Below are 23697 nucleotides of genomic sequence, written 5' to 3'. Positions count from 1 at the left end.
TATGTTTCAGAATTGGTTTCCTTCTTTATAGGGAACTACCATATTTTATAGGGTATATCTTTTTATACTTTTACTATGCTCAGGTTGTATAATATGTTATTCAATTAATAGTTGTAGATTATGAAATATTTTATGAAACGATAAGTAATTATGTAAAATATTGACTAGAAGTCGATAAGTTAAGACTTATTTTGGACATTTCCGTAACATTCACTATGATTAATAGGCAAAACTGGGGTTTTAGGCCCAAAATATGCCTTATCTGGGCTTTTCAACAGAACCCGGCCCATCAAACTTAACCCGGCCGTTTCCACATAGTAGTTACAATCGGCGAACCCTATATAACTAGCTTAACCGTCAAAAGGCTGATCAAATCACAGTTGGTCTGTTTCGTCTTCCCGAATCCAAGTATCTGCAATCTCTGCAGGTATTTCGCGTATTTATTTGATTGTCTTTTGTATCTCTGAGATTATATCTACGAAACGATAGGATCAAATTGTTCCCCGAATAGGCATTTAGTGTTTCAGGCTGATTAGAAAGATTATGCTTAGGTTACTTCGAATTCTATTACGTTTATGCATACGTTATTTTGGCACAAATATCAGTAAAATCATTTAAGTTTTTTGTTTGAATTACTTGCTGATACAGGTTAAAAATTGATTTATATTTTTTTCTTTTTTCTTTTTCCTATTAATGTTGGATCGTTTTATTTTCTCTTTGGGGTATTAGTTTCGTTGATATATGTTAAAAGTAAAGATGCAGTTTTTAACGAAACGGAGGTTTCTTTCTTGAATTTGAACAAGAATTTTAGGCAAGGGTATGATGTCTAAAGTTGTACGCTTGTTGTTTGCAAAACGAAGGGTCTCTAGAATTTGCAAAGAGGGGACTTTAATGAAGAGAAGGAAAAGAAAGGCTGCAAGACAGAGAAAGGTAAATACTAAAAAGGGAAAGAGAATGGAGATCATCAACACAGATGGAAGAGCAGCTGATGATGCGGACAGGATCTCTGAGTTGCCTGAACACATTTTACATCACATCCTTTGTCTTCTCCGTTGGCCAAAGGATATTGTGAGAACTAGCATCTTGTCCAAGAAGTGGAAAGTCATTTGGGAATCTTTCACGTCCGTTGATTTTGATCAGAGGCGCTTCCAAAATCATAAGGTTGGAGCTTCAAATCATCTCCAATCTCCACCAGTGGAGGAACAGAGCGCAAGTTTCAAGCAGGTGTTTAAGGAATCCCTGGCAGCTGGATATGTAGATCTGCGATTAATAAAGTTCATTCTGTTTGTTGAGAACACCTTAGCAACCAGAATTGAACCATTGCCAAGTATACAAAAGTTCAGGCTGCATGTCTCCTCTTTTGTTGCTGATCTTATGACTCCCTATATGAATAACTGGATTAGTGTTGCTACTGACAAGAATGTTAAAGAGCTTGATATCCATGTGAAGAAGGCTGATGATGTCTATGAGAATATGGTTAGCCAATGTTATGTACTGCCTCAGGTCGCCTTTGCTTCCAGGACAATAACTTCATTGAAACTCGACGGATGTGGAATGGATGTTTCTGCTGTCATAAAGCTCCAAAACCTGCGGGAGCTATCCATGAAAGCTATGCGTATCAATGAGAATGTCGTCCATAATTTTGTCCAAGGCTGCCCTTTGATCGAAGATATGCGACTGATCAAGTGCCATCTTTTGAAATTCTTGCATGTCTCAACTCTGCCTAAACTAAAAAGGTTGGAAGTTCATGAGGGCTCCAACCTCAGGTCGGTCAAACTAGAGGCACCCAATCTTGAGACATTTTGGTTCCACGGAAAGAAATCTTCAAGGTGCAAATTAAACTTAGCAGGGTGCGGAAATCTTAAGAATTTGATGTTGAGGCATGCACACATGGCAGATAAGTCATTTCAGGAACGTATCGCCGAATTCCCATTACTTGAAAAATTGTTCCTGTTAGAGTGCCATGCGTTGCGGAGGATGACAATATTGAGTGACAAGCTGAAGAAGCTTTCAGTAGTAAGGTGCAGCAAACTAAAGGAAGCCAACATTGATGCACCAAATCTACTTTCATTTGAATATACTGGTATTGAGCTGCCTTTTTTTTCCATGAATGCTTCACAGTTGCAAGAAGTGAAGCTTCACTTGAAATCCCAAAAACAGAAGTTTCATCCTTTTGAAGTTCAGAAATTCATTCAAGGGTTCGAAGCCAAAGGTTTCAAGTTGTTTCTTGCCTCTAAACAGGTCTCAAACTTTTTAAACTCTTGTATTAAATTATCATTGATGATTGTCTATTGCTTCTCATATGTTGAATTGTTTGTGTATTTATTTGTTTATTTATTCTTGTGGCACTTATAGGATGTGATTATATATGAGGAAATGAGAGGAATCCATCTTCTTCCCTCTAGAGACTTCAAGATAGAATTGACTAAATCATCAAGAGCACTGGGAAATCTTCTCAATAGTCACTTGCGTTATTTTCACCCAAAAACTCTTATTTTAATGACATCTCCCAGCAGTGACCTTCTCGCGGTAAGCTTAGCTCTGTCTGAACTGGATCCTTAGATTATACTTTCTAGTTTATCAATGCGTTCTATTGGTACACTGGTTAGTACTCACTGTTATTTCTGTGGAATACAGATCAAAAAGGAGATCATGATGAACAAAGAGAAGACTCCTAGCTGTTGTAAATATTACTCAAAGAAATGCTGGCGACATTATTTAGAAGACGTTAGAATGTTTGAGTTTTCTCCGTCTAATGTAAATCCCAATACGAGTTTTGAACTAAAGTGGAGATCGTCACCCTTGCCGCTGCCGGAAGATACAGACATAACAGAAATGGACGAGTCAATGGTGCATAGGGATACAGAGCTAACTGATATCAATGAGTAAATAGGACCGAGATGTTAACTCTACTTATTTGTGGCGCACACTTAGTTATACGACCATATTGTCAGTTATATGACCATATTGTCCTCTTAAATTTTCTTTTTCTTCTTTAGATAATGTTACAGTCAGACAAACATTTGAGTTTTGGTACAAGATATTTATACTTTACGGAAGCAAGTTGAATTTGGTTCCCACCCCTTGTTCGTCCCAATTGACTACGGGCAAAATTAAGAACGTTCTTTTGATGCGAGTATCCAAATAATTTGTCAACTCCATTTTCCCGGTGGTTTGTTTTGCATGTTACTTGGACAAATTGGTATGTAAATGTATCCAACACCTAAAAAATATGGATTGGTACTGTGTCTAAGATTTTATCAGCTCCTTTCAGGGTTGGTGGGAGACTATCTCAAACTTTTTGCTGTACATATTTCGGCACTCTTAGTGCTGGTTTTAAATCTTCCTTTATTGATTTGAAAAATGGTGTATTAGTGCTTATTGGAATAAACACTAGTACTCCTATAGTTGTATTCTAGGATAAAGGAGCGCGGTATCTCTCTCTCTCTCTGTTTCCTTTGCCATACGAATCTGGTTCTCACCAAAGATTTCAACCATGATAAGATTTGTACCATCTCAATTAATGTCAAATCACTAGAAAAGATGAAAAGCTAAGGTTCTGAAGAATGATAGAAATGGGAATCAGATACGTATTGCTACAGAAGTAGACAAGACAACAATGGCTTCTGCCTCTATATATGACTGGTACTTTCTTGAAAGCAACTAAATCAGCTGTTGGCGTCTATCTTTGCATTTTCGTGGATGGACATGGTAAGTTCTCTCGAATTTAAAAGTTACTCTTTTTGATTTATTTGATATGATCGAAAAATGTTTTCCATGCGTGTAGAGGCCGGTTGGGAAGGAGCAAGCAGGCGAATTAAAGAAGAGGATCGTTGTTGGACCGTGGGGTGGTCATGGTGGAAGCCCGTGGGACGATGGTGGTTTCACTGGAGTGAGAGAAATTACCCTTGTCTATTCTCTCTGTATAGACTCCATGACTGTGGTCTATGACCAAAATGGCAAGCCTTATAAAGCAGAGAAGCATGGAGGAGTTGGAGGTAGTAAAACTGCACAGGTAATACTTTATTCTATGGATTTTAGCTACGTACACTGATAATATAAAGAATCAGTATAGTGTTTCATTTACTATAGCAGATTAGTTACATTACTCAACCCCAAAAATTAGTTCACGAGACAAAGATTGCCCAAGAAACAACCTCTCTACTCCATCGGGTAGGGATAAGGTTTGTGTGCACACTAGCCTCGCCAAACGCCACTTGTGCGATTTTACTGGTTCGTTGTTGTACAAAGATTGTCCAAGACAATATAAAGATAACAATGTACTCACTCCCTCAATGTGGGACACTTAACACATCTCTTCCCCATTCTTAGGACTGATCATTTGGTGTGCGGATAATATAGCATGTTTACATGGAGTCCTTCGTTGGATAAAACAACAATAAGAAAGGGTTTGACTCTAATATTATGTTAAGGAAAATGAAGGTTTTAACTCAACCTTACAAAAGTTAGCTGCTATTACTATGAAAATTAATGTCTTTAAGTGAATTTCATTTCCAGATTAAGCTGCAATTTCCAGGAGAATACTTGACGGGCGTTAGCGGCTACTATTGTCCAGTGGTCTATGGTGGCAGTCCAGTGATACGATCCCTCACCTTTAGCAGCAACAGAAGAACATTTGGACCTTTTGGAGTTGAAGAAGGAACGCGATTCTCCCTGCCGATGGAAGGTGGCCAGATTGTAGGCTTCAAGGGGAGAAGCGGGTGGTATTTAGATGCTATTTGCTGTTACATTGCTAAAATAAAGACAACTACAGTCTTACAGATGGCTCAACAAAGTCTGAAGAAACTTGCATCTTCTGTGTCTTTGAACTACAAAGGTGGAGATGACCAAAGCAAGTTTTATTACTACAAAGGTGGAGATGACCAAAGCAAGTTTTATTACTACAAAGGTGGAGATGAGAATCAAACCAAGTATTCCAAAAAATAAGGCATATGAAAACTGCTTACATTCGTTCGCGTCTGTATGACTGTAACTAAACTATCTGTACTAAAAGATTTAAGTAAAATCATATATACATTGCAGTGGAAGTCTTCATATACTTTCGCATAGATACTGTTTTCTTTCTTATAATGGTAGTATCTAAACCAACTTACACGAATCTTAGTTGATACATGGACATCTGCAACCTCCTACCAGCACAACACTGATAATGTTACTGCCTAAGCTTAGACAGATAGGAAGAATTCACCTCGTGTTGCCTCTATTTAAACAATCCAAGTTACTCGCTTCAACTTTTCAACCGCTAGGCCACCCCTTGGTAGCAATTTCAGCTTTATTTACCTTTTGTTAACGCCTTTACACAACATTTACACCAGTTCTTTAAAAGGCTTAATCTCATTTTGACATAAACGCTCATAACTTTGAAGTGTTAAAACATGAAAGAGACTTGCACAACCTTCTTTGCGTAAAAGACACGCTCGAAAATGAGAAGTTTCCACGATTGACGACCTTAAACCAAAAAAAAAACATTACCGCTTTGAAAAATAGCTAAAGAAACTTAAGAATGCAATTTTGCTATTTATACACAACAAAGCACCTGAACCACCTAGCATTCTACTTGTCATGGCAAGATATGCTTACTCTTGCTCCTTTCATTCTTGATCGCTTACCAGTATATTAGTAAATCTCTCCCCACTACTCCTCAACCGAGAGTTTTGAACATATCTAAACCAACAGGAAACAGATGAGCAACATTTAAATTGCACGGCACAAGCAACTCTTTAAATAAATCAAAAACTGTATTTCTCTCTTCGTAAACGTATGTTCAGTACTCATGCTGTCTGATCTAGGGCCAAAACCGGCACAGGTATAACCTGCAATTACCTCATTACAACAATTGAGGAATGAGCGAAATAATACTTCCGCATTCAGTATAAAACACAATAAATTTTAACTGGCTCTTCTTCAAGAATGAGATGATCAATCTGTTTTCTCGGCCAAATAGTGCTCAAGCATATCTTCTTCATCATCTGTCCACACAAAAAAAATTAACGAAAAATAATCATGTCATTTTGATTCACAAACAAATAAATAGAAGAAAACCAAGAACAAGGAAACTGACCTTCAAAATCATCATCATCAAAATCAATATCATCCTCATCTTCATCAGATTCTTCAGTAATAGCTGCCGCAGCTTTCTGTTGACAACAAAAAGAAACAACCCCTGTTTAGCAATAGCCACAGCTAACCATATTATGAACCCACAACCTTGCCTAAGCAGCTTATACAGTAACAGGACCTCGCCCCGATTCGAAGGAGACACCACTACATACAGCAAACACTTTTGACTTACAAACATTCACCAATACAGCGGAATGCAGTATAATATTTAGCTGTTTGAATTAATGTATGGTCAGGGAACATTACGAGCAGCTGGAATAATCAAAAGGAAAAGAAACAGAGCCCAGAGCAGCACTTCTATTATACAGGAATTCTTCTCTATGAGCCTCATAATACTTGCTCCCACCGACACCAAAAAGTTCTGACAACATGAAAGTAAAGGATAATAAAGCAAATAGTGAGATCACATTAAAGCCTATCAAAAAAATCAGGACACTGGGTTTCTGTTACTTGCATCGTACAATTTGCAATCCTGCTGAATTCAGGAAAACATCAATGTCCTTGTTGCAATGTCGTTGGCTAATGCTACTATATTTAGCAAAGACGAATTGGATCTTGTCCCGTAACACTGCCTTCACATTTTTTTCTTTTTTGATAACCGTGGTATCCGGGCTATCTTGCGTGCACCTTGACTAATTCAACGGGTACATGCTACCTCCCACCAGTACAAGTACAAGGTAACTCTATTGTCTTCACATTTAATAAACACAAAAAAAAAAGAGAGAGAGAGAGAGAGTGACAGCCTCCCCATAATGGCATAGCCTTACGGAACTATGGTCAGTATCAAGAAAGTTGAAACTATATTTGGCTGTCGTTTTTGACTCAAATCAATTTGATGCATCGATGAGATTAAAATAGCACAACTTCATTATAAACTTCGAAACAGCAACTACACAAAAGAATAAATTACCCCACTGGCTCTTCCACTTTCAAACCATTGCCTCCCTGTCAGTTTCTTTTCCTTTGGAGCATTAAGTGCCGAATCTGGCATTAACCTGAACGTTGATATATGGTTGCAAATCAGGAACATAATAGCCAAATTTGGATAAAAGGAACGCAGAAAAGTAGTTGGCCAGCCACAAGTTTCTAAAGCAGAAATGTTCAAAGCAAAGGAGTTTAAAAGGTAACACATAGCCATAATCAATACATTCTGTCTATAGCTTCACAATGCAATAATTCCTAATATCTGACACACAACCCTGTTTAAAGTTCCCTCTCAACAAATAAGAATAAGAATAAACATTTGCCCCTGGAGTTGCTCAGAAATCTGGAGCTGATAATCTGTTTTAACTGTATGCAGCTTCACTGGCATTTCAAAAAGTAAAATGTTTCTAGTTTTATTGGATGAAGAAGACCCACATCCAGTGCCACAACTTTGGTTGAGAAGCCAACGCAAGAGACTTACTTGGCTCTTTCCAGAGCTAGTTCGGCTTCAAATCTTTCCCTCCATGCCAAGAATGTTTCGATGGTAACTGGTTCTCCATGTGGTACAATTACCTGAAGTCAAATGAATAATAACAATTAAGTGATCACGATTCAAGGCCAATCCGTCAAAACAGTAAGTAAAATCTTAACAGAAGATTTTCCAGTTGTTAGTTCAACAGAGCACCACATAATTGCTTTTAAAATTGTAGATGCAAGCTAGATCCTCAAGGTTTGCTGAAACTATTAACTAACAAAAGTGAAGTGTTGGTCACCTCCGACTACCTTGACTGAGATACAGGCAGATCCAAGTCCTATTACAGTCTTACCACTTTCAAGCACAGACTAGCAAAAGTCGCTATGCTCGAATTGTTCACAACTTTGGGTAGAATTTCATAGGAATCTCAGATGTTTTGATGGTGTATCAACTCCTAATCATTTCCTGAAACCAAATGTCTTTTGCTTTTATGTAGTTGGTATAACCTTTCCAATGTAAATTCATCAGTTCAGTTTTTAGATTTTGTAGCTCCCTGTGCGTAGCCTAGCTTATTTGTATTGGAGCTAACTGCACCTTTTTGTAATCCTTTTTGGAACTGATTGCATCTTCTTGATGCCTTTAATGAAACTTCTTACTTCATATAAAAGAACTTTGGGTAGATTTCAGGTACATCCTAATATCTTGGCCTGACTGGCCCTTCTATAACAAAAAATACACGTTATATTTCTAGCTAACTTATTCAGTGAAATTAGAAGAATATATGTTGGAGCTTGATCCCAAGTACCAGCAGAAGAGAACATGCCTTTTCTTCCTTTATTCCCCCCCCCCCTCCTTTTCCTATTAAGTGGATAAGTTATCAAAATCATACTAAAGCAACCTAGTTTTGTCTGCTCAATAGAAGCCGTGGGCAATTCACGATTCATGAGTTAAAATCACTAGAATCCTAGATCTATGACTTCCCAATTTTGCAGTTAATGAAAGCTGATTCACATGCAACAGCTCAATCAGGATAAATAACTTACTTCCTCTTTTTTGGCTTCAGCATCTTCAGCATCTTCGGCTCCTGTTTCTTCAGCAAATCTTTCAGATAGCCAGTCTTTAGCTGATGTGACCAATGTGTAGACCATGGCCATGCCAAGATTCTCAACAGCCTGCGAATGCGAGCATTCAGAGAAGAAGTAAAAAAACAAGTGCATGATTTAGATAAAAGAACAACGCTCGTCAATTTCTATAAATCATTCCACATCAGTAGCTAAGTGTTAAAGACAGGAAAGACCAGAGAATATGGGCTTCTTTTTGGGCGTCGGGGGTAGGGTCAGAGTCACTGCCACAATAAATGGCCAAATTCTTTAACTGGCAGAGGAAACAATATTTTTAAGAAAACAACCTCAGGGGCGTATTGCATAAGATTTGGGCTTGAAAACATACCTCTTGTTCAAGCTTCTCTTTCAAGATTTTAAGATCTCCAGATTGAATTCCTTTTAAACTGAAAAAACAAGAAAGATCTCTAAATGTATCAGTTGCACAAAGTTGTTTATATCAAATCACAATAGTAAAGCAAAATTAATGTAGCTACTAGGGGCACCTCATGTTATATTGATAGAAGAATGAGTGCTACTAACAGATCTGCTGTTAAGAATATTAGAGAAGCTTGTAAACAGTTTTAAGTGCACAAATCACTCACTTATGGATATAAGCTTGCTGAACCACATTAAAATTTGAGTTCTTCGTCTTTGATTATTTAGTCTTTACTGCTTGTCATTTTCGCAAAGAAACTACATAAAAGACATGCGATTTGTGATATGTTGAACTACGGGTAAAAATCTAATTCAACTTACAAGCAACAAAACTGCACAAGGATATTTCCCTCTGTTATGCAACATTTATAACCCAAAACAAGGAACACACTACAGGTCCTGGGATGGTGTATCCTAGTGGAAGGGTAAAATTACCTTGAGACATTCAAAAGTGGAGGTTCATCGGGATACTTTTCTGTGTGAGAGAATATTAAAGCTAGTCGAACTGCAGCAACAATTTGGTAGCAATTATTGTTAGCAGGAGTTCATATACTTAAATAAAAAGCAGTACACAAGAGAGCTGTAGAGGAAATAACTGTGAGACAAATAGAAATACCTGATGAATATGTAGATTCTTCATCATCCTCCTATGCAAAAAGCAACATTGTAAGAAGTATGAAATTAGTAATTAAAAAAGCATGAACCCCACTAATGAAGGAACACGAGATGTCTAGTTCCTTTGAGCTAGTGCAATAATAGACAAGGCCGCCAAACAAAAGATCGATTACTTATAAAATAACTCTGGCCCTATGCACTACATTATTCTATTCATTATCTATCTTAAAAGTCAAGTAATAAACTATTGCAAAGATTGCCATGTACCTGAGGACTAATAGTAATTTGGAAGCATCGATTTGAAGTGTTTAGCCCACTTTCACTGGAGTGAATTTCTGGTAGAAACCCACAATAAAGCTATCTGATGAGATTCGACAACAAAGATGAAAGAATCTAGAAATTGAATCATCAAGGATAGTCATAAACCTTTGAATTCATCCATAAGAATTGCTTCCAACGCCTCGATTTCCATCTCTTGTTCCTGTGCATAGTCTAGTCCAAAGTTCTAATAAGACAGATATAATTATAGTGATCGCACTCAATGAATTCAAGTCAATTGTAGATAAACCAATATATGCAAAACCCGCATAACTTATGCCTAGCATATCCTCAGGGTCTGTCTGAAGAGTAAATTCATAGCCAAATTAAATCAAGAATCCATTTTTATTGTTTTTTACTTCTTATCTGAACAGATAAAATTTGGCCATACACAATCTTAATTTGAAAGGCCCAATTATGTTCAATAAGCTCAAAATTGTAGGAAAAATAAAATCTTTTAGGGAAATTACCTGTCATGGTTGCTCTTTAATGAATCAAAAGAGTAGTAGAATAGCTCAGATACTAAAATCTTTCATTTATAAAGGAACAGCTCATTCATTGAATAGAAATATCAAGAGATTAAGGTTCGATTAGCTGAAATTTGTGGGAAAAATCAAATCTTTTAAGGAAATTACCTGTCATGGTTGCTCTTTAATGAATTTCTCGTTTGCTCTTGCTTCGCGATCAGAAATAGCGCACACAGTTGGGTACAACGCTGTAGAAGAAAACCTAAAGAGCTCTACCACAAAAGGACCAAATAGTAGGCTACGCCGTCGTATTTGAATTTCAAGTCAAATGAATCCAGCCAAGGGTTAAAAAGACCATTTAATTATAGCAGTGATCATGATTAATCAGAGCCGTTTATCTAAAAGGCTGCTAAAGTCAATTCTTTGTAATTGTCAAAGCCTCCTTGTGGTTTCTTTCTGTGGCACTTACGTCCATATGGTTTGCACTATTATATAGCACCTCACCTAATTTATTGACAAAATCCTCGCTCTCTCAATTTATGATGGTACTATTGCACTTTTTGAAGAGCCATTTATCTATCGACGAATTTAAATCATAATAGATTAATTCTTTACTTCAAAACATTTCAAAAGCAATATTAAGCAATAGCATATTGTAAATTTCTTTTTATTTCAAGAAAATTAAAAAAATAAAAACAAAAGCATGATCAAAACTTAACATTTAGATTCTAAAAGTCTAAATTGACTATTGGAATAAGAGATTAGCTCCCTCTTTTTTTGTCAAGGAAAAAAATTCATCTAATAATTAGTGGAACAAGTTATATTATAAGTACGAAAGTCCTCTTTAACAATAATAGTAATAGTGAAAGAATAAATTAAAAATTTACTTACTCATAACGTAATATTTTTAGACTCAAATATGCTTTACCTTTCATGTTCCTTTCGCATAATTTGACTTCAATTTATGTCACTTGTATTAAATTTGCTAAAATATGCTAAAATATTCTAAAGTATAAAAGTGTTTGGCTCAAAATCTAGTGTTTTAATTAGAAGGAAGTGAATGATTAGTGCCTCAAATTTGAGTTCAACCACTAAGACAGTCATCAATGCTTTAGTTAAGGGTTAAAGTAACAATTTACTCATTTCACATGGGAAGTTATTGCAATTATGACAAAATAGAGGGCACGTTTTCTTGAACTAAAAGTGGGGTCCACGAAGAGACACACAGTAAAGAGGTGTAGATATCTTAGCGTACTTCCTGTCAATGCTGAATCACAACACTTTTTTTTCCCTTTTCTGTTTATTATTATATCACCTCTGCCCCCAAACTCCAAAAATAAATTACGAAATATTAATCCACACAAGAAAAAAACACAAAATTCTCTCTCTTTCTCTCTCGCTCTCTTTCGTTTGTGTGTGCGTGCGAAGACGGTTCTCTCCTTCTCTGTTTTGGAAATAAAGGAAGATACTCAAAAGGGTACGTTGGATCCTTTTATTTTTGTAAGTAGAGAGAAGCCACTCTTTTCTACTACCATTGTTCATCAACTTCTCTTCTGCGGCGGACACCTCACTCTCCTTTTTCTTGTACCCTTTCGCTGGAACTAAAATCTCAATGTCCTCCAGAGTGAAACAAGAAAAAACAGAAGGATTTTAAAATCCAAATAAATAGGGAGGTGGGTTTTGCTTATTCTAAATATAGTTTCGGGAAAATAAGGAAAATAAATCCTATTCATAACCGAAGAAGTTTTTTCATTGTTTTTTTTCTTTTCAGCTAGATCTATCTGTCTCTTGCAATAACCCCTTCAATCTGTTTTGTTTTGTTATTCTTTCCTTGTTTTTTTGTTTAATGTTTTGTATACCTGGGCTTTTTTGGTGCATGTGAGGGTTCAATTCTTTCTGAAAAATCCGTTAATTTAAACTGTTTTTTTGTTTGTTCTGTGGTTTAAAAAGCTATGTGGATTTTTTTATGACAGGAAAAGATGTGATTTTTGTAGGGGTTTTTGGGTGCTTAGGAGGAATGCTGTGGATTGACTGAATTTGGGGATTTTTTGCTATTTTATCCCCTGCTTTCTTTGAAGAGGAAATGGGGAGTTCGGGTGAGTCAAGTGCCAAAGCCATTGATGCGTCGGTGGGTGGGCTGGTGTGGGTCCGCAGGCGAAATGGGTCGTGGTGGCCTGGTCGAATTTTGGGCCCAGATGAGTTACCTCAGAGTTGTTCTGTTTCACCAAGATCAGGCACTCCTGTTAAGCTCCTTGGCAGAGAAGATGCCAGTGTGTAAGTTCTTGTTTTCACTGCCTTTGTCTTATTTATTTATCTTTTTCCTTATAACTATGGTGTTGTGGCCAGCTTGCGCGCACCTCTACTTATTCACACGGGATTGTCTTGGTGTTAGGATTTGAACCTCAGACCTCATGATTCTCAACCCTCTTCATTAACCACCAGGCCACACCCTTGGGTGCCTTATTTATTTATCTTATTATGTGGTGTTCCTTCAAGTATGAGACTTTCTCCTTGCTATTTGTTTGAAGTGGAGATTGTTAGTAGTCTCTCCCATTAATCCTAATTATAGTTCCCACTCCTAAACTTGTCAAAAATGGATAAAAAAGACATTAGATTCCTCTGTGGAGCTAGGTTGATGCTTTATGTGCTTAGGATCTGGATAGGAATATGCAAAAACCTTAAAAGACAGATAATTTGGATCAGAAGGATTAAATTTTTGACGATGAAGTAAAATTAAAATGAATGGAGAATTTGTGTTCTAGAGTTGGTTGAAGGGAAGGAGTTCGCGAGTGTGTGGTTCATTCATTCCTGTAGCTGCTAAGGTTCCTCGTGCACAGAAGTCGCATAGTTATGGACTTGTAGTGTCTGTTTTGGAACAAAAATATTAGACATAGTGTGTGCCAATTTACTTACCACCTATAATAGAACTAAGCTAACGAACCTAATTACCATGTCGTGAAACAAGAAATTGTGGGAACTACTTCTGACAGTTAAACTATGAAACCTACAGAATAACTTACGGTTAGGTCTTACTGATTCTTGTGGAGAGGCGTTCAGACTTTTGGAATGTTAGGCAACTCGATCTGCTTCTATTACACAATGTTTTAGTGTTTCATTTAGCTTTCTTATGGTACTTTCTTTGTTGTGAACTGGTCTATACTGCTTGTGCCATTTATGTAGTACGTACACCTGTTTTTGGCTTTGAAAAGTTTAATGTAAGCCGTGAGATCGATATTTTCAGGTGTTTATTGGCAATTGTCAAGTAACAATGTTGATTCTTGACTTTTGCAAGTGTTGTAACCATTTTTTCATATCTGTATGTGACATGCAGGATTTTATTTGGCAATATGGGGAATCTTCCTTCTATGGGTAAAAGTTGAGTTTTAAAGCTAGCTAAGATTACTATATGTTTCCTAATTGCGGTTCTACCTCAGTGGCATCATGGACAGAAGTCATTCAGAGCCATTTTTGCTTCTGATTGTTCCTGTTGCAGAATCCAGTTCTACGTGTTCCTCACAAATTAAAATTGGTTCAAGTGGCTCAAAGTTCTTGACTTGTTGGATACTAAAAGCATCTTAGTCCTTTTTGTAGTTGCACCCGTTTCTCCCAGTTACGGAGACATTACTTTCCTTGTTAATTATTGGGCTGCCAAGAAAAGTTGGCATTAATTTCCTTGCTATCATTTAACCTGCTAATACTTCCGCAGTTCAGATATATGGTGTTCCTTTTCAGTCACGTGTTTTACTTTCTCTAATAGCAGTATTTGTCATCTTTGTTCTCTTTTAAATGGACTTGTTTTTTCTTGCTCGTCCCATTTTTGCCCTCCCTTTTTAAGGAGTGTACCAACGGTGGAAGTGAATATTTTCCTTTTCCTTTTACCTCGATTCTTGATAAAAAGGTCTAATAATTGCTGCTGTTTCAGGGACTGGTATAATCTTGAAAAATCTAAGCGGGTGAAAGCCTTTCGTTGTGGGGAGTATGATGAATGTATTGAGAAAGCCAAGGCTGCTGCTGCTAACTCTTCAAGAAAGGCTGTCAAATATGCTCGAAGAGAGGATGCCATTATTCATGCTCTAGAGATTGAAAGTGCTCGTCTTGGGAAAGACCATCCAAATTTTTTCTCAAGAATAGATAAAGAAGATGGAGAGCATCATACCATGGAAGACTCACATACTTCATCTAATCCTCTTGAAGATGGTAAGGATTTAGATGAGGAACTGACTAGTTCAGAAGATAATTCAAATTCTGCTCAAGAATTATCTCAATCTGGTGTATCATTTGAGGCGCCAAATCATGTAATTGCTTCTAATGAGAAACCTGTGTGTGGGAGACGGAGGAGAACACCAAACGACTCAGAGGATGATGGAACTGAGGGAAGTAAGCGCATGAAAGGACTTGATGACCTGGGGATGGGTGTGGTGTCATCTCTGAAAAGGAAGAGATCTCAGGTGGCACATGTTCATGATTTTTTAAAGAGAAAGAACCGTCGCCGGCCCTTAACAAAAGTTTTGGAGAGTACAGCAATGGTGTCTGTTCCTATAATGTGTGAACAACTTCCTAGTCCAACTGGCTCTACTCTCGTAGGGGTGTCTGAAAGCAAAGTTTATGGGTTACAGTCTATAGAGTCTGGGAAAAGTTCCCCTACTGTACTCAATAACGACACAGATAATATCTCAGTTACCTGTGTGAATGGGAAACCATTGGATGCATTTGGTTACGCTCATGATTCTTCCCTTGTTAAATGCAAACAGAAAGAGAGTGAAATTTCCAGCATTTTGGGGTTGTCTGGGAGTGGCTCTTCTGACAGGCTGTTTGATGTGCCTTTAGTTACAGAAGAGAAGCATTCTGCAGGTATTCATGTGCATTAACAGAAATTTCTTTGCATTGTAATGTTTAAAATTTCTTTGCAGTGGCAGTGTTATTAAAGGCTCATTTGAGGTGTGCTTAGCACTCATTTAAAGCTAGGTTGTCCATTTGGCAATGCTTAGGTGGTGCTATAGTGTAGGCGTAAAGGTTTTTTTTATTTTATTTATAAAGTAAGATAATATCATTGAAAGGGCATCAGGAAGATGCCAAATTACAAAGACAGAAATTGTGTTAGCTCCCATACAAAAGACAATACATTGTAAGCTCCAGTACAAGAGTACCTATGCTAGAACCAAGGAGCTAACTAAATCCAATAAAGTGTCAACCCTATTAACAGGGGAAAGAAAGTTCCAACTGAACAAACTAACTAAACATCTAGCTTTTTTCGGGAATATGTTGGAGTTGATAACTTGATATTCCATCAAAACATCTTGCATTTCTTTCATTCCAAACAATCCAAAATATGACTGCTGGGATCATTCTCCATATTCTTTTGATGGCTTTGTTAGCTCTCCAAAAAAACCAGCTAATATAGACTTCGTTGACGGTGTGAGGCATGATCCAAGTTATATACCAAATATGGATAGGAAGAAGTCCAAATATCAGCAGTGACTGGGCAATCAAGAAACAGATGGTTAACACTTTCTAATCTCTGTTGGCACATATAGCATCTGTTGACTAGAGTAATGCTCCTTCTGCTAAGATTGTCTTGTGTTAAAGCAGCTTCATTGAGGGCAGTCCATGTGAGGCATGCTACTTTGAGTGACATTCTGGTCCTCCAGACATGTTTCCAGGGCCAATCCTCTAGTATTCCATTCTGTGAGCACATAAGGCATGTGCCTCGACTCCAATGGGTCTGTCTTTAAGTGGACGATACTAAACAGTAAATATATTTGGCAACTGATGCATTAATTGTTAAAAAACGCGGTTTAGAACCTTGGAATCTTAGGGTGGATAACCTCGGTGGATAACCTCTGTGCATACTGCATAATATGGTTTAGAAGAGCATATATGCAACAGGATTTCCCTTCCCTTTGGTTATGGAAGACCCAAAACTAATGTGCTCCAGGTCTCATGGAAGCCTCATTGGTCTTTGTTCTTAGGCATAAGACACGACTTAGTTTAAGTGATTTGAATTGGTAGATTTTGGTTGTGGTAGCTTTGGTGAATCATTCCCCTTAACTTCGCAGTTGGTTTGCATTATAGAGTGGGACTCTCTCACTTCTCTACTTCATGTTGGGGTTTGTGGCTGAGTCAGATTAATTAGTAGAAGCACCCATTTCTGTCTCATGTTTTCTCATGACACTGTAATGTGTTATATACAAAACCTTATACACCAGCCTCCGCCTGTCTTGGACTTCTTAAATCTCACTCTAGAAAAATTTCTAAACTCTCATTGTCGAACTTGGATTAAGAACTTATTTTCTAATGCAACTGTTTCAAAAAAAAAATAAATCTTTTCTGTGGATTTGACGATTTGTATTGAGGATACCTTTTCAGTGGGTGAACTTGTCATGACACTTCTTTGTACGTGAATTTGTCTTCAATTTCTTCTCTTATCAACGTTATGAGTTTCTAGTAGCTTTTTCACCAATGATTTGTGAAGCTGTTATATTAAAAAAGCTTTTCTTCCGCTGTTTATTCTTCCTTTTTCCGATTTAACATGGTTGCTCTTCTGCTGTCTGATCTATCTCTGTCTGCCTTTTCCCCATTGGATTGTTGTTCTTGTTATTTGTGTATGCTGATGTTCTTTATTTCTCCACACAGGCTTGTCTCCTATTATGTCTTGTACATCTCAGAAGGCTCAAGGTGGTGTTGGGGCACAGTCTAGCCAGGGCAGCCAAGTTGAAGCTATTTCGTTTGGGAGTGAGGAGCTTGATGACTCAGACTCTACTAGTTCTGGTAGTGACGATTTCCAGTGTTTCAGCCAGAGGATGGAGAAAGGAACTTCAAAGTGGCAGTTGAAAGGAAAGAGGAATTCAAGGCAGACAAGTAAGATTACAAAGAAAGATTCTGTAAAACACGTTGACTTAAAAGATGAATCAAATGTATATTTGACTGCTATGGATCTTGATGCATTCCCTCTTTCTCCAGGTCGGAAAGCTGGTTGCTATAATACTGGTGGTTCCCATGCTTCAGAGAGTTTGACATATAGTTTAAAGTCGAGACCAGCAACAACTATGCCTCAGTCCCAAACTAGATCCATAGTGGATGAGTTGCGAGGTTGGGGCAGGAATGTTTCTCTCAGAGAGGCTCGTATGAAGGGGCCAACAGCTGAGCTGCTAGCTCCCCAGAGGTTGCTACCCTATCGCCAGTCTCGATATACAGTTAACCCCAAGTATGAGTCATCAGATTTTTCTCTTAGGCACCACATAGCTGATTCTTCACTGTATGATGTTAATCTTGAGGTCAAAGCCAGCTATCGTCCACAGCATGTTCCATATATTTCTCTAATGAGCAAATTGAATGGTCAGCCTATCATAGGTCACCCTCTCACAGTTGAAGTCTTGGATGATGGCTTTTGTGATAATCTGCTAGTCAGTGGATCTGAGTGCTATAGCAGCAGCTATGACTTGGATGAGGATCACAGTGAGAACATCTCAGCTTTGCAAGGTGCGGATATGGATTATGAATCCAAGCCAAGTTTGGCGGCCAGGATATCTACTAGGCATCGCATGGTGCAACCTCGTGATTCACCAACTAAGTCGCCCAAGACAAGGAAAAACGGCCTCCTTTCAAAGAAGATTAGAAAATTGTCTTCCTTAACCGGTTCTCACCAACAAAATAAAGAGAAGAAACCTGTAGTAGAGAAGCTTAGAGGCCCTGCAGTAGCTTGTGTCCCCCTGAAAATAGTGTTCAGTAGGATAAATGAAGCATTAAATAGCTCAGTACGACCTGCCCACCGTTCTATTATACCAAGCATTGGTTGAATGATGTTCCATTGACCGGAAAGGCCAGAGTAGTGGACTATGAGGATTTGTTCTGTAGGAATTCTGATTTTTAGCAGCCCAGTCTGGATTCTCGAGTTGAATCATTTCTGTACAATAACAGGGTGTGATTTGTGGAAAATGTGGTGCTGGGGGAACTCTGCTGATTGGCTGCTTTGCCTGCTGTATATAATGTAACGTTAGTTGAGGTGTAAAAATGGTGGTCTGATTAGGATGGGTTCAATTTTTCGACTTTGATTTAGAGGGTTAATAACTTTATGCTTTTTGTATTTATGGTACGGATTGCGCTGGCTACTTCAGTGCATCATTTAAAATCTCTTCCCCTTCTATTTATTTTGTATTTTGAGATGTTATGAACTGAGCCTCATTTTTGAGAATGAAAAAGCGCGGAGCTTCTGGCACATGAGATCCTAGTCTGATGTAGAACGAGGAATTTCAAGTGTTGGGGAAGGGACATTCTCTTTGCAAGAAGCAATGTCACTTCTATGTGGTGAGATGGTCATGTTATGTTATTTCTATGTAGATTGCAACACATGGAATTCAGTTTTGGATCAACTGGAACTTCTTTAAAGTTATGTGAATCAGTGAATTTACTTGTGTCGCTAGATTGCGTGTGATAATGTTAGCTATGTGTAGCTGCATCGCTATTACGTGTGATAATGTTAGTAATGTGTAGCTGCATTGCAATTGCGTATGATAATGTTAATAATGTGTATGCTGCATTGCAATTGCAAAGGAGAAATGCGTATGATTTTGAGAACCAGGTTTTGTAGTTGCAATTTCACGATGATATAGGCCATATCTCTTTGGAGTTTTCTTCTCCTTTGGCAGTAGAAAGTAGAAACTGCAATGGGGTCATTTACATTTAGGATGACAAAATTACTTGTAAATGTTAAAAAGCACTTTTACTTTAATATTTTTTGGCTTTAAATTACTTTTTAGCAAAAACCCAGAGTTTATATAGATAACCTTGCATCCCGCTAGACATCCAAAATTGGAAAAGGATGGGTACAACTTTTTTAGTTCGCTTACCAAACAAATTAAAGTAAATCATTGCTTCACACTTTCAACCGATCAGTGCCGGCACAAGCCACTAAGGCAAGTGTTTTAGGCCTCCAAATTTGGGGGCCTCATTTTTCAATTGGTTACTAATAGGGTTTTTTTCTTGCACCACAGAAATTAGGGTTCTTAATTTTGGAAGAATCTTTTCTAAGAAGACATTAGATTGAATTTTAACGAGTAGAATAAAATTATTAGAAGGGCAAATTGGTCCGCTCACAATATTTTATTTAATGATAAATAATAGGGGTGACAAATGGGCGAGGCGGGTCAGATATTCGGCGGTCAAAACGGGTAATTCAAAAAACGGATAAATTATCCGATTCGACCCGTATTTGAGAATGATAAAAAATGGGTTATCCGATCCATATTATCCATGGTTTCTCGAATATGATCACTTATGGGGAATTCCTAGTTTCCAAAACTTGAGGAACCCCTAATTTGAGGCTTTACAAATGTAAAAGTTAAACATATTGGTTATCCATTTGGTTAACCATTTTCTAAGTAGATAATATGGTTCTTATCCATATTAAACCCGTTTTTAAAAAGTTCATTATCCAACCCATTTTTTAATGGATAATATGGGTGGATAACTGTTTTTTTTTACCCATTTTGCTACCTCAATTAAAAGAATTGTTACAAAAAAAATTCAAATAAGGGAGAAGAGCATAATATGGTAAATCACAAGGGAGGTAATTGTGACGAGGCCAAGGTCTATAAAATTATCCGTTTTATTAATATAAAAAAATTAAAGTGTTGATTCACATTAATGACCTTATGTTTGGACTAAAATAATTTCTCTCGAGCGTTTACACGTGAAAGAGAAATGGGCCATTTCAGTAATTTCAATTGTTCAGGCCCGTCACATTTCCTTGCCTAGGGTTTTAGATGCCAATATATAATGCAAAATTTACACACTTTTGCGATCTTAAGCTCTCAGCATCCTCCTCTTCCCGCCGTCAAAGCAAAACCCTAGGAACCCCATTTGCTCTCAGTTAGTGGAAATGACAACAGTTCCAGGGCAACTTGTATGGGAGATCGTGAAGAAAAACAACTCCTTTTTGGTTAAGGAGTTTGGTAATGGTACCGCCGGTGTTGTCTTCAGCAAAGAACCTAACAATCTTTACAACCTTCACTCTTACAAACACTCTGGTTAGTCCCCTTACATTTTTACCTCTTAAAATTGTCTAATTGCATTTATAGAGCAGGATTTTGTTTCTCTGATTGCAATCCGTTAAAATTGTCTATTGCTTGATAGTTTACATGCAATTTGTCATATGTCGTTCGAATGTTATTTAGGATTTTATAAGTGTACACATTTGGTTTTTTAACTAAAGTTCAGGTCTGTCATGTTTGGTAGTGTTTATAATTGTGGAAAGGTTTGCTTAATATACAGCTTGTTTGGATTGTTGTTACATATTTGGCATGGGTTAAATTAAGGTGAAATGAATTTTGTTTTATGGTGTTATGATTGATTAGGCCTAGCAAACAAGAAAACTGTGACTATCCAGGCTGAGGGGAAAGATAAGTCTGTGTTGCTTGCTACATCGAAGACCAAGAAGCAAAACAAGCCTTCAACTTTGCTGAACAAATCTGTGATGAAGAAGGAATTCCGCAGAATGTCCAAGGCTGTAACCAACCAGGTTGGTTTCCCTTGAGTATTTGCTATGTCATTGTTTGTAGCTAAACAGCATTATGGTGACTTAGTATCTTTGCAATGTTTGCCATCAAATCAAATTTCGGTAGCTTCTCTATTTGTGTGCCTCCTCAAAATTGTATGTGCTCAGTTCTTGTAACCAGCATTTGTTTGGTTTCCTTTGAGGCCTTGACTATGTCACTACGACATGTTGATAATGGGTTATTGTTGTCTTCTTCCTATGTTATGATCTTAATACAGGCTCATTTTAAGGAGCCAATCCCTTTGTTACAGAGATGTATTAAGATCTCTTACCTTCATAATTTTGAGGCTAAACTTTTTTTCCAGCATCTGTCACTGTACTTTTTATTAAGGTTCAAGGGTTTTATGTGTTTGGATTGTGTATTATTCTGATCATTTAGAGTCTACACCCTTGAATTAATATAAGTCGTTGATAATAGTCACGTTTGTTGAAGTAATGGCTGGTCAGCTTTGAGAATTAGTTATTTTTTTTATATAGTGCCTAATAGACTATTTTGGTTATTTGAAGTGATCGGTTGAATCGTCCAAACCAAATAGGTCGTCAGGGTCTATATGTGGAATAAAGACACATTGTGATGAGTTGCTATTGTTCTCTTGCATTTTTTCTTTGGAGATATATTTAAAAGAGGTGAATTTATGGTTTCCCATTGGTACATCTCTTTTACATTATGCCTTCTCGTGTGTTAGTTGCTAGTTCTCAGTTCTTGCTGTATTCCATGAGTTGTTAAGGTTTTCTGGAGATTACTTGTGGTGAATACTTCTGAATACTAATATTGATGTCCTGTTAAATAATGTGGTAGTTCCTTTGTTCTAAGTAATGGTTGGTTTTTAGCTTCGAGAATTAGTTTTCTTTTGTCAAGCATCCATATGCACGTGAATCATTTTGACTGAGTTGTTATTATTCTTTCCCATTTGCCTTTAATTTTCTTGGGAGATACTTGTAAGAATTTCATCTGCCAAGGTTTTTCTCATTTTTATATCTGTCACATTATGTCTTTTCCTATCTAGTCTGTTCTTACTGTATTGCATTAGTTAAGCTTTTCCATAGTTTACTTCTGGGAAATACTTCTGAACACTAATTTTGTCTTTGTTAAATAGTTATATCGGCCTTATCTATTTTCACATTTTTGTATGAAGATATTTAACATAGTTAACTATATACAGGTTGCAGACAACTACTACAGGCCAGATCTGAAGAAGGCAGCCCTTGCAAGGCTGAGTGCCGTGAACAGGAGTCTCAAGGTTGCCAAGTCAGGTGTGAAGAAGAAGAACAGGCAGGCGTAAGACTTCATGCTAGGAAATGCTATGGCGAGTGACTTGCAACGCATGGTCTTTTAAGTACCAAAGTTTTGTGTTTGAATTTTATCTTATATTTCTTTCCGAGGTAGCTATTGGCGCAAGTAACATTGTTTCTCTAGTTTTGACTCTTGAGCAAATATTGGCATCGTTTATCAGTTTAAAAAGATCATTTACGTTAATGTATGGTGTCTTGGACTTGGGGCATTATAAATGCACGTCACTTCCTTTTGCGTAGTTATATTTATTTGTTGCATCTTTTATAATTTTTTACATGTGCTTAAATAAAAATAACTAAATTGCAGGTTTTAAACCTATATGTTTTAGCATTATGTGAATAAAGGCCCTAATTGTGAATATGAATTATTCAGTGAGCTTGCTTGGGTTGAAAGAGTCCAACTTTCGTTGCCCTTTGATAAAATGAGTCCATTGATAAACTATCAGAATCAAGTCTTGAGATGAAATGAATGTAGGGTTAATGTTTGATGCCAGTAATCTCCCAGGCTGAGGAGGGTTTACATTGTTTAAATTAAAAGGATGGGGCAGGCTAAGCAAATGATATCGTCATTTTGCAGTAAATCTAAAAGGTTGCGGCGAGGACTGAATTTTTTTCCCTATAGATCTTATTCGGTTTTTTATGGTTTGTAACTTTTGGATTATGTTATGGAGAGATTGGCATGTTTATGGCTGATTTGCTCAAACAGCCCCTTTTGTCAGTTTTGTATTTAGAAGTTGGTTACTTCTAAAATCAGAATTATTCGATGTTTGACAGATCACCTAATCTAAACTTTAGAATTCAAAGTTATAATTTGGACTACTTATCTAAAGTAGTGCAACCTTAGCACAGGGTATTCTAGGAGAAACTGCTTTACACTGTAGGTTCTCCCTACTAATACTGTCGGAAGGAGAAACTACTAGGCAGTAACTTTATTTTATCCATCTAACTTGGATGAAATAGCCGAGGTACGCCCTAAGTGTTTGGATACCACTGTTATTTAAATAAAGAAGAAGAAGAAATGATGGTATATAATTCAAAGAGAAAACTGCTGATCTTTTGGGCTCCAACATATCCTTTCTGATAAGGAAACTTTAAGATTAGGACAATGGAATTCATTGAGTAGTAGCTTTGTTTTTGATTTGACAGTTGGCCACTGGAAGAAATCCAAACAAGCCCAAACGTGCAGAGAACCTAATATTAGTATATTAGTTCCGTCACTTCAAGGTTGGTAACAAAGTTTCCTCATTAAAGACCATAAGAAATACGAGAAGCAAGTTTTTGCTGTTGAAGCGTTCTCAAATAAAAAAACAGGAAACTAATGACCACATCAAAACATGAGTACCTCTACCTTCCGTCTGAGAATAACGAGCACCA

The 23697-nt window shown here is 37.2% G+C and overlaps 5 protein-coding genes across 14 annotated transcripts; 4 read left to right on the top strand and 1 right to left on the bottom strand.

Annotated features, from left to right (window-relative positions):
• The first annotated feature begins 299 nt into the window (after nt 1-299).
• On the top strand, nt 300-3078 carry LOC107824979 (uncharacterized). The gene is made up of 4 exons (XM_016651801.2): nt 300-427; nt 861-2241; nt 2356-2529; nt 2638-3078. Exons 2-4 carry the CDS (start codon nt 892-894, stop codon nt 2887-2889), a joined length of 1776 nt encoding a protein of 591 aa, XP_016507287.1. The 5' UTR covers nt 300-427; nt 861-891; the 3' UTR covers nt 2890-3078.
• A 492-nt stretch (nt 3079-3570) lies between these two features.
• LOC107824981 (jacalin-related lectin 19-like) lies at nt 3571-5052 on the top strand. Its single transcript, XM_016651805.2, has 3 exons — nt 3571-3711; nt 3788-4015; nt 4519-5052. The coding sequence occupies exons 1-3, from the start codon at nt 3703-3705 to the stop codon at nt 4945-4947; spliced, it is 666 nt and encodes a 221-aa protein (XP_016507291.2). The 5' UTR covers nt 3571-3702; the 3' UTR covers nt 4948-5052.
• Nucleotides 5053-5740: 688 nt separating this feature from the next.
• Nucleotides 5741-10790, bottom strand: LOC107824980 (uncharacterized). 3 transcript variants are annotated; one of them, XM_016651802.2, is made up of 11 exons: nt 10647-10790; nt 10120-10185; nt 9961-10028; nt 9695-9725; nt 9514-9583; nt 8990-9047; nt 8584-8712; nt 7547-7638; nt 7052-7136; nt 6083-6158; nt 5741-5990 (listed from the first exon to the last, which is right to left on the bottom strand). In XM_016651802.2, exons 1-11 carry the CDS (start codon nt 10651-10653, stop codon nt 5941-5943), a joined length of 732 nt encoding a protein of 243 aa, XP_016507288.1. In that variant the 5' UTR covers nt 10654-10790; the 3' UTR covers nt 5741-5940. The 3 variants fall into 3 exon arrangements, with proteins under 3 accessions (XP_016507288.1, XP_016507290.1, XP_016507289.1); XM_016651804.2 differs by having other exon boundaries at nt 10120-10198; nt 10647-10775; XM_016651803.2 differs by lacking the exon at nt 10647-10790 and adding an exon at nt 10482-10597.
• Nucleotides 10791-11744: 954 nt separating this feature from the next.
• LOC107824984 (uncharacterized protein At1g51745) lies at nt 11745-18693 on the top strand. 8 transcript variants are annotated; one of them, XM_075251307.1, is made up of 6 exons: nt 11745-12151; nt 12452-12752; nt 13810-13854; nt 14401-15329; nt 17112-17336; nt 17439-18693. In XM_075251307.1, the coding sequence occupies exons 2-6, from the start codon at nt 12562-12564 to the stop codon at nt 18272-18274; spliced, it is 2226 nt and encodes a 741-aa protein (XP_075107408.1). In that variant the 5' UTR covers nt 11745-12151; nt 12452-12561; the 3' UTR covers nt 18275-18693. The 8 variants fall into 8 exon arrangements, with proteins under 8 accessions (XP_075107408.1, XP_075107412.1, XP_075107410.1 ...); XM_075251309.1 differs by having other exon boundaries at nt 11760-11955; nt 12473-12752; XM_075251306.1 differs by having other exon boundaries at nt 11817-11955.
• Nucleotides 18694-20269: 1576 nt separating this feature from the next.
• On the top strand, nt 20270-22566 carry LOC107824985 (large ribosomal subunit protein eL28z). Its single transcript, XM_016651807.2, has 3 exons — nt 20270-20503; nt 20831-20994; nt 22194-22566. The coding sequence occupies exons 1-3, from the start codon at nt 20356-20358 to the stop codon at nt 22311-22313; spliced, it is 432 nt and encodes a 143-aa protein (XP_016507293.1). The 5' UTR covers nt 20270-20355; the 3' UTR covers nt 22314-22566.
• Nucleotides 22567-23697: the final 1131 nt, after the last annotated feature.

This window comes from Nicotiana tabacum, chromosome 4, assembly GCF_000715075.1.
Source record: "Nicotiana tabacum cultivar K326 chromosome 4, ASM71507v2, whole genome shotgun sequence".
Taxonomy (NCBI): Eukaryota; Viridiplantae; Streptophyta; class Magnoliopsida; order Solanales; family Solanaceae; genus Nicotiana; species Nicotiana tabacum.
The sequence above is the reverse complement of the archived record's forward strand: the minus strand, read 5'-3'. Positions and strand labels throughout refer to the sequence as shown.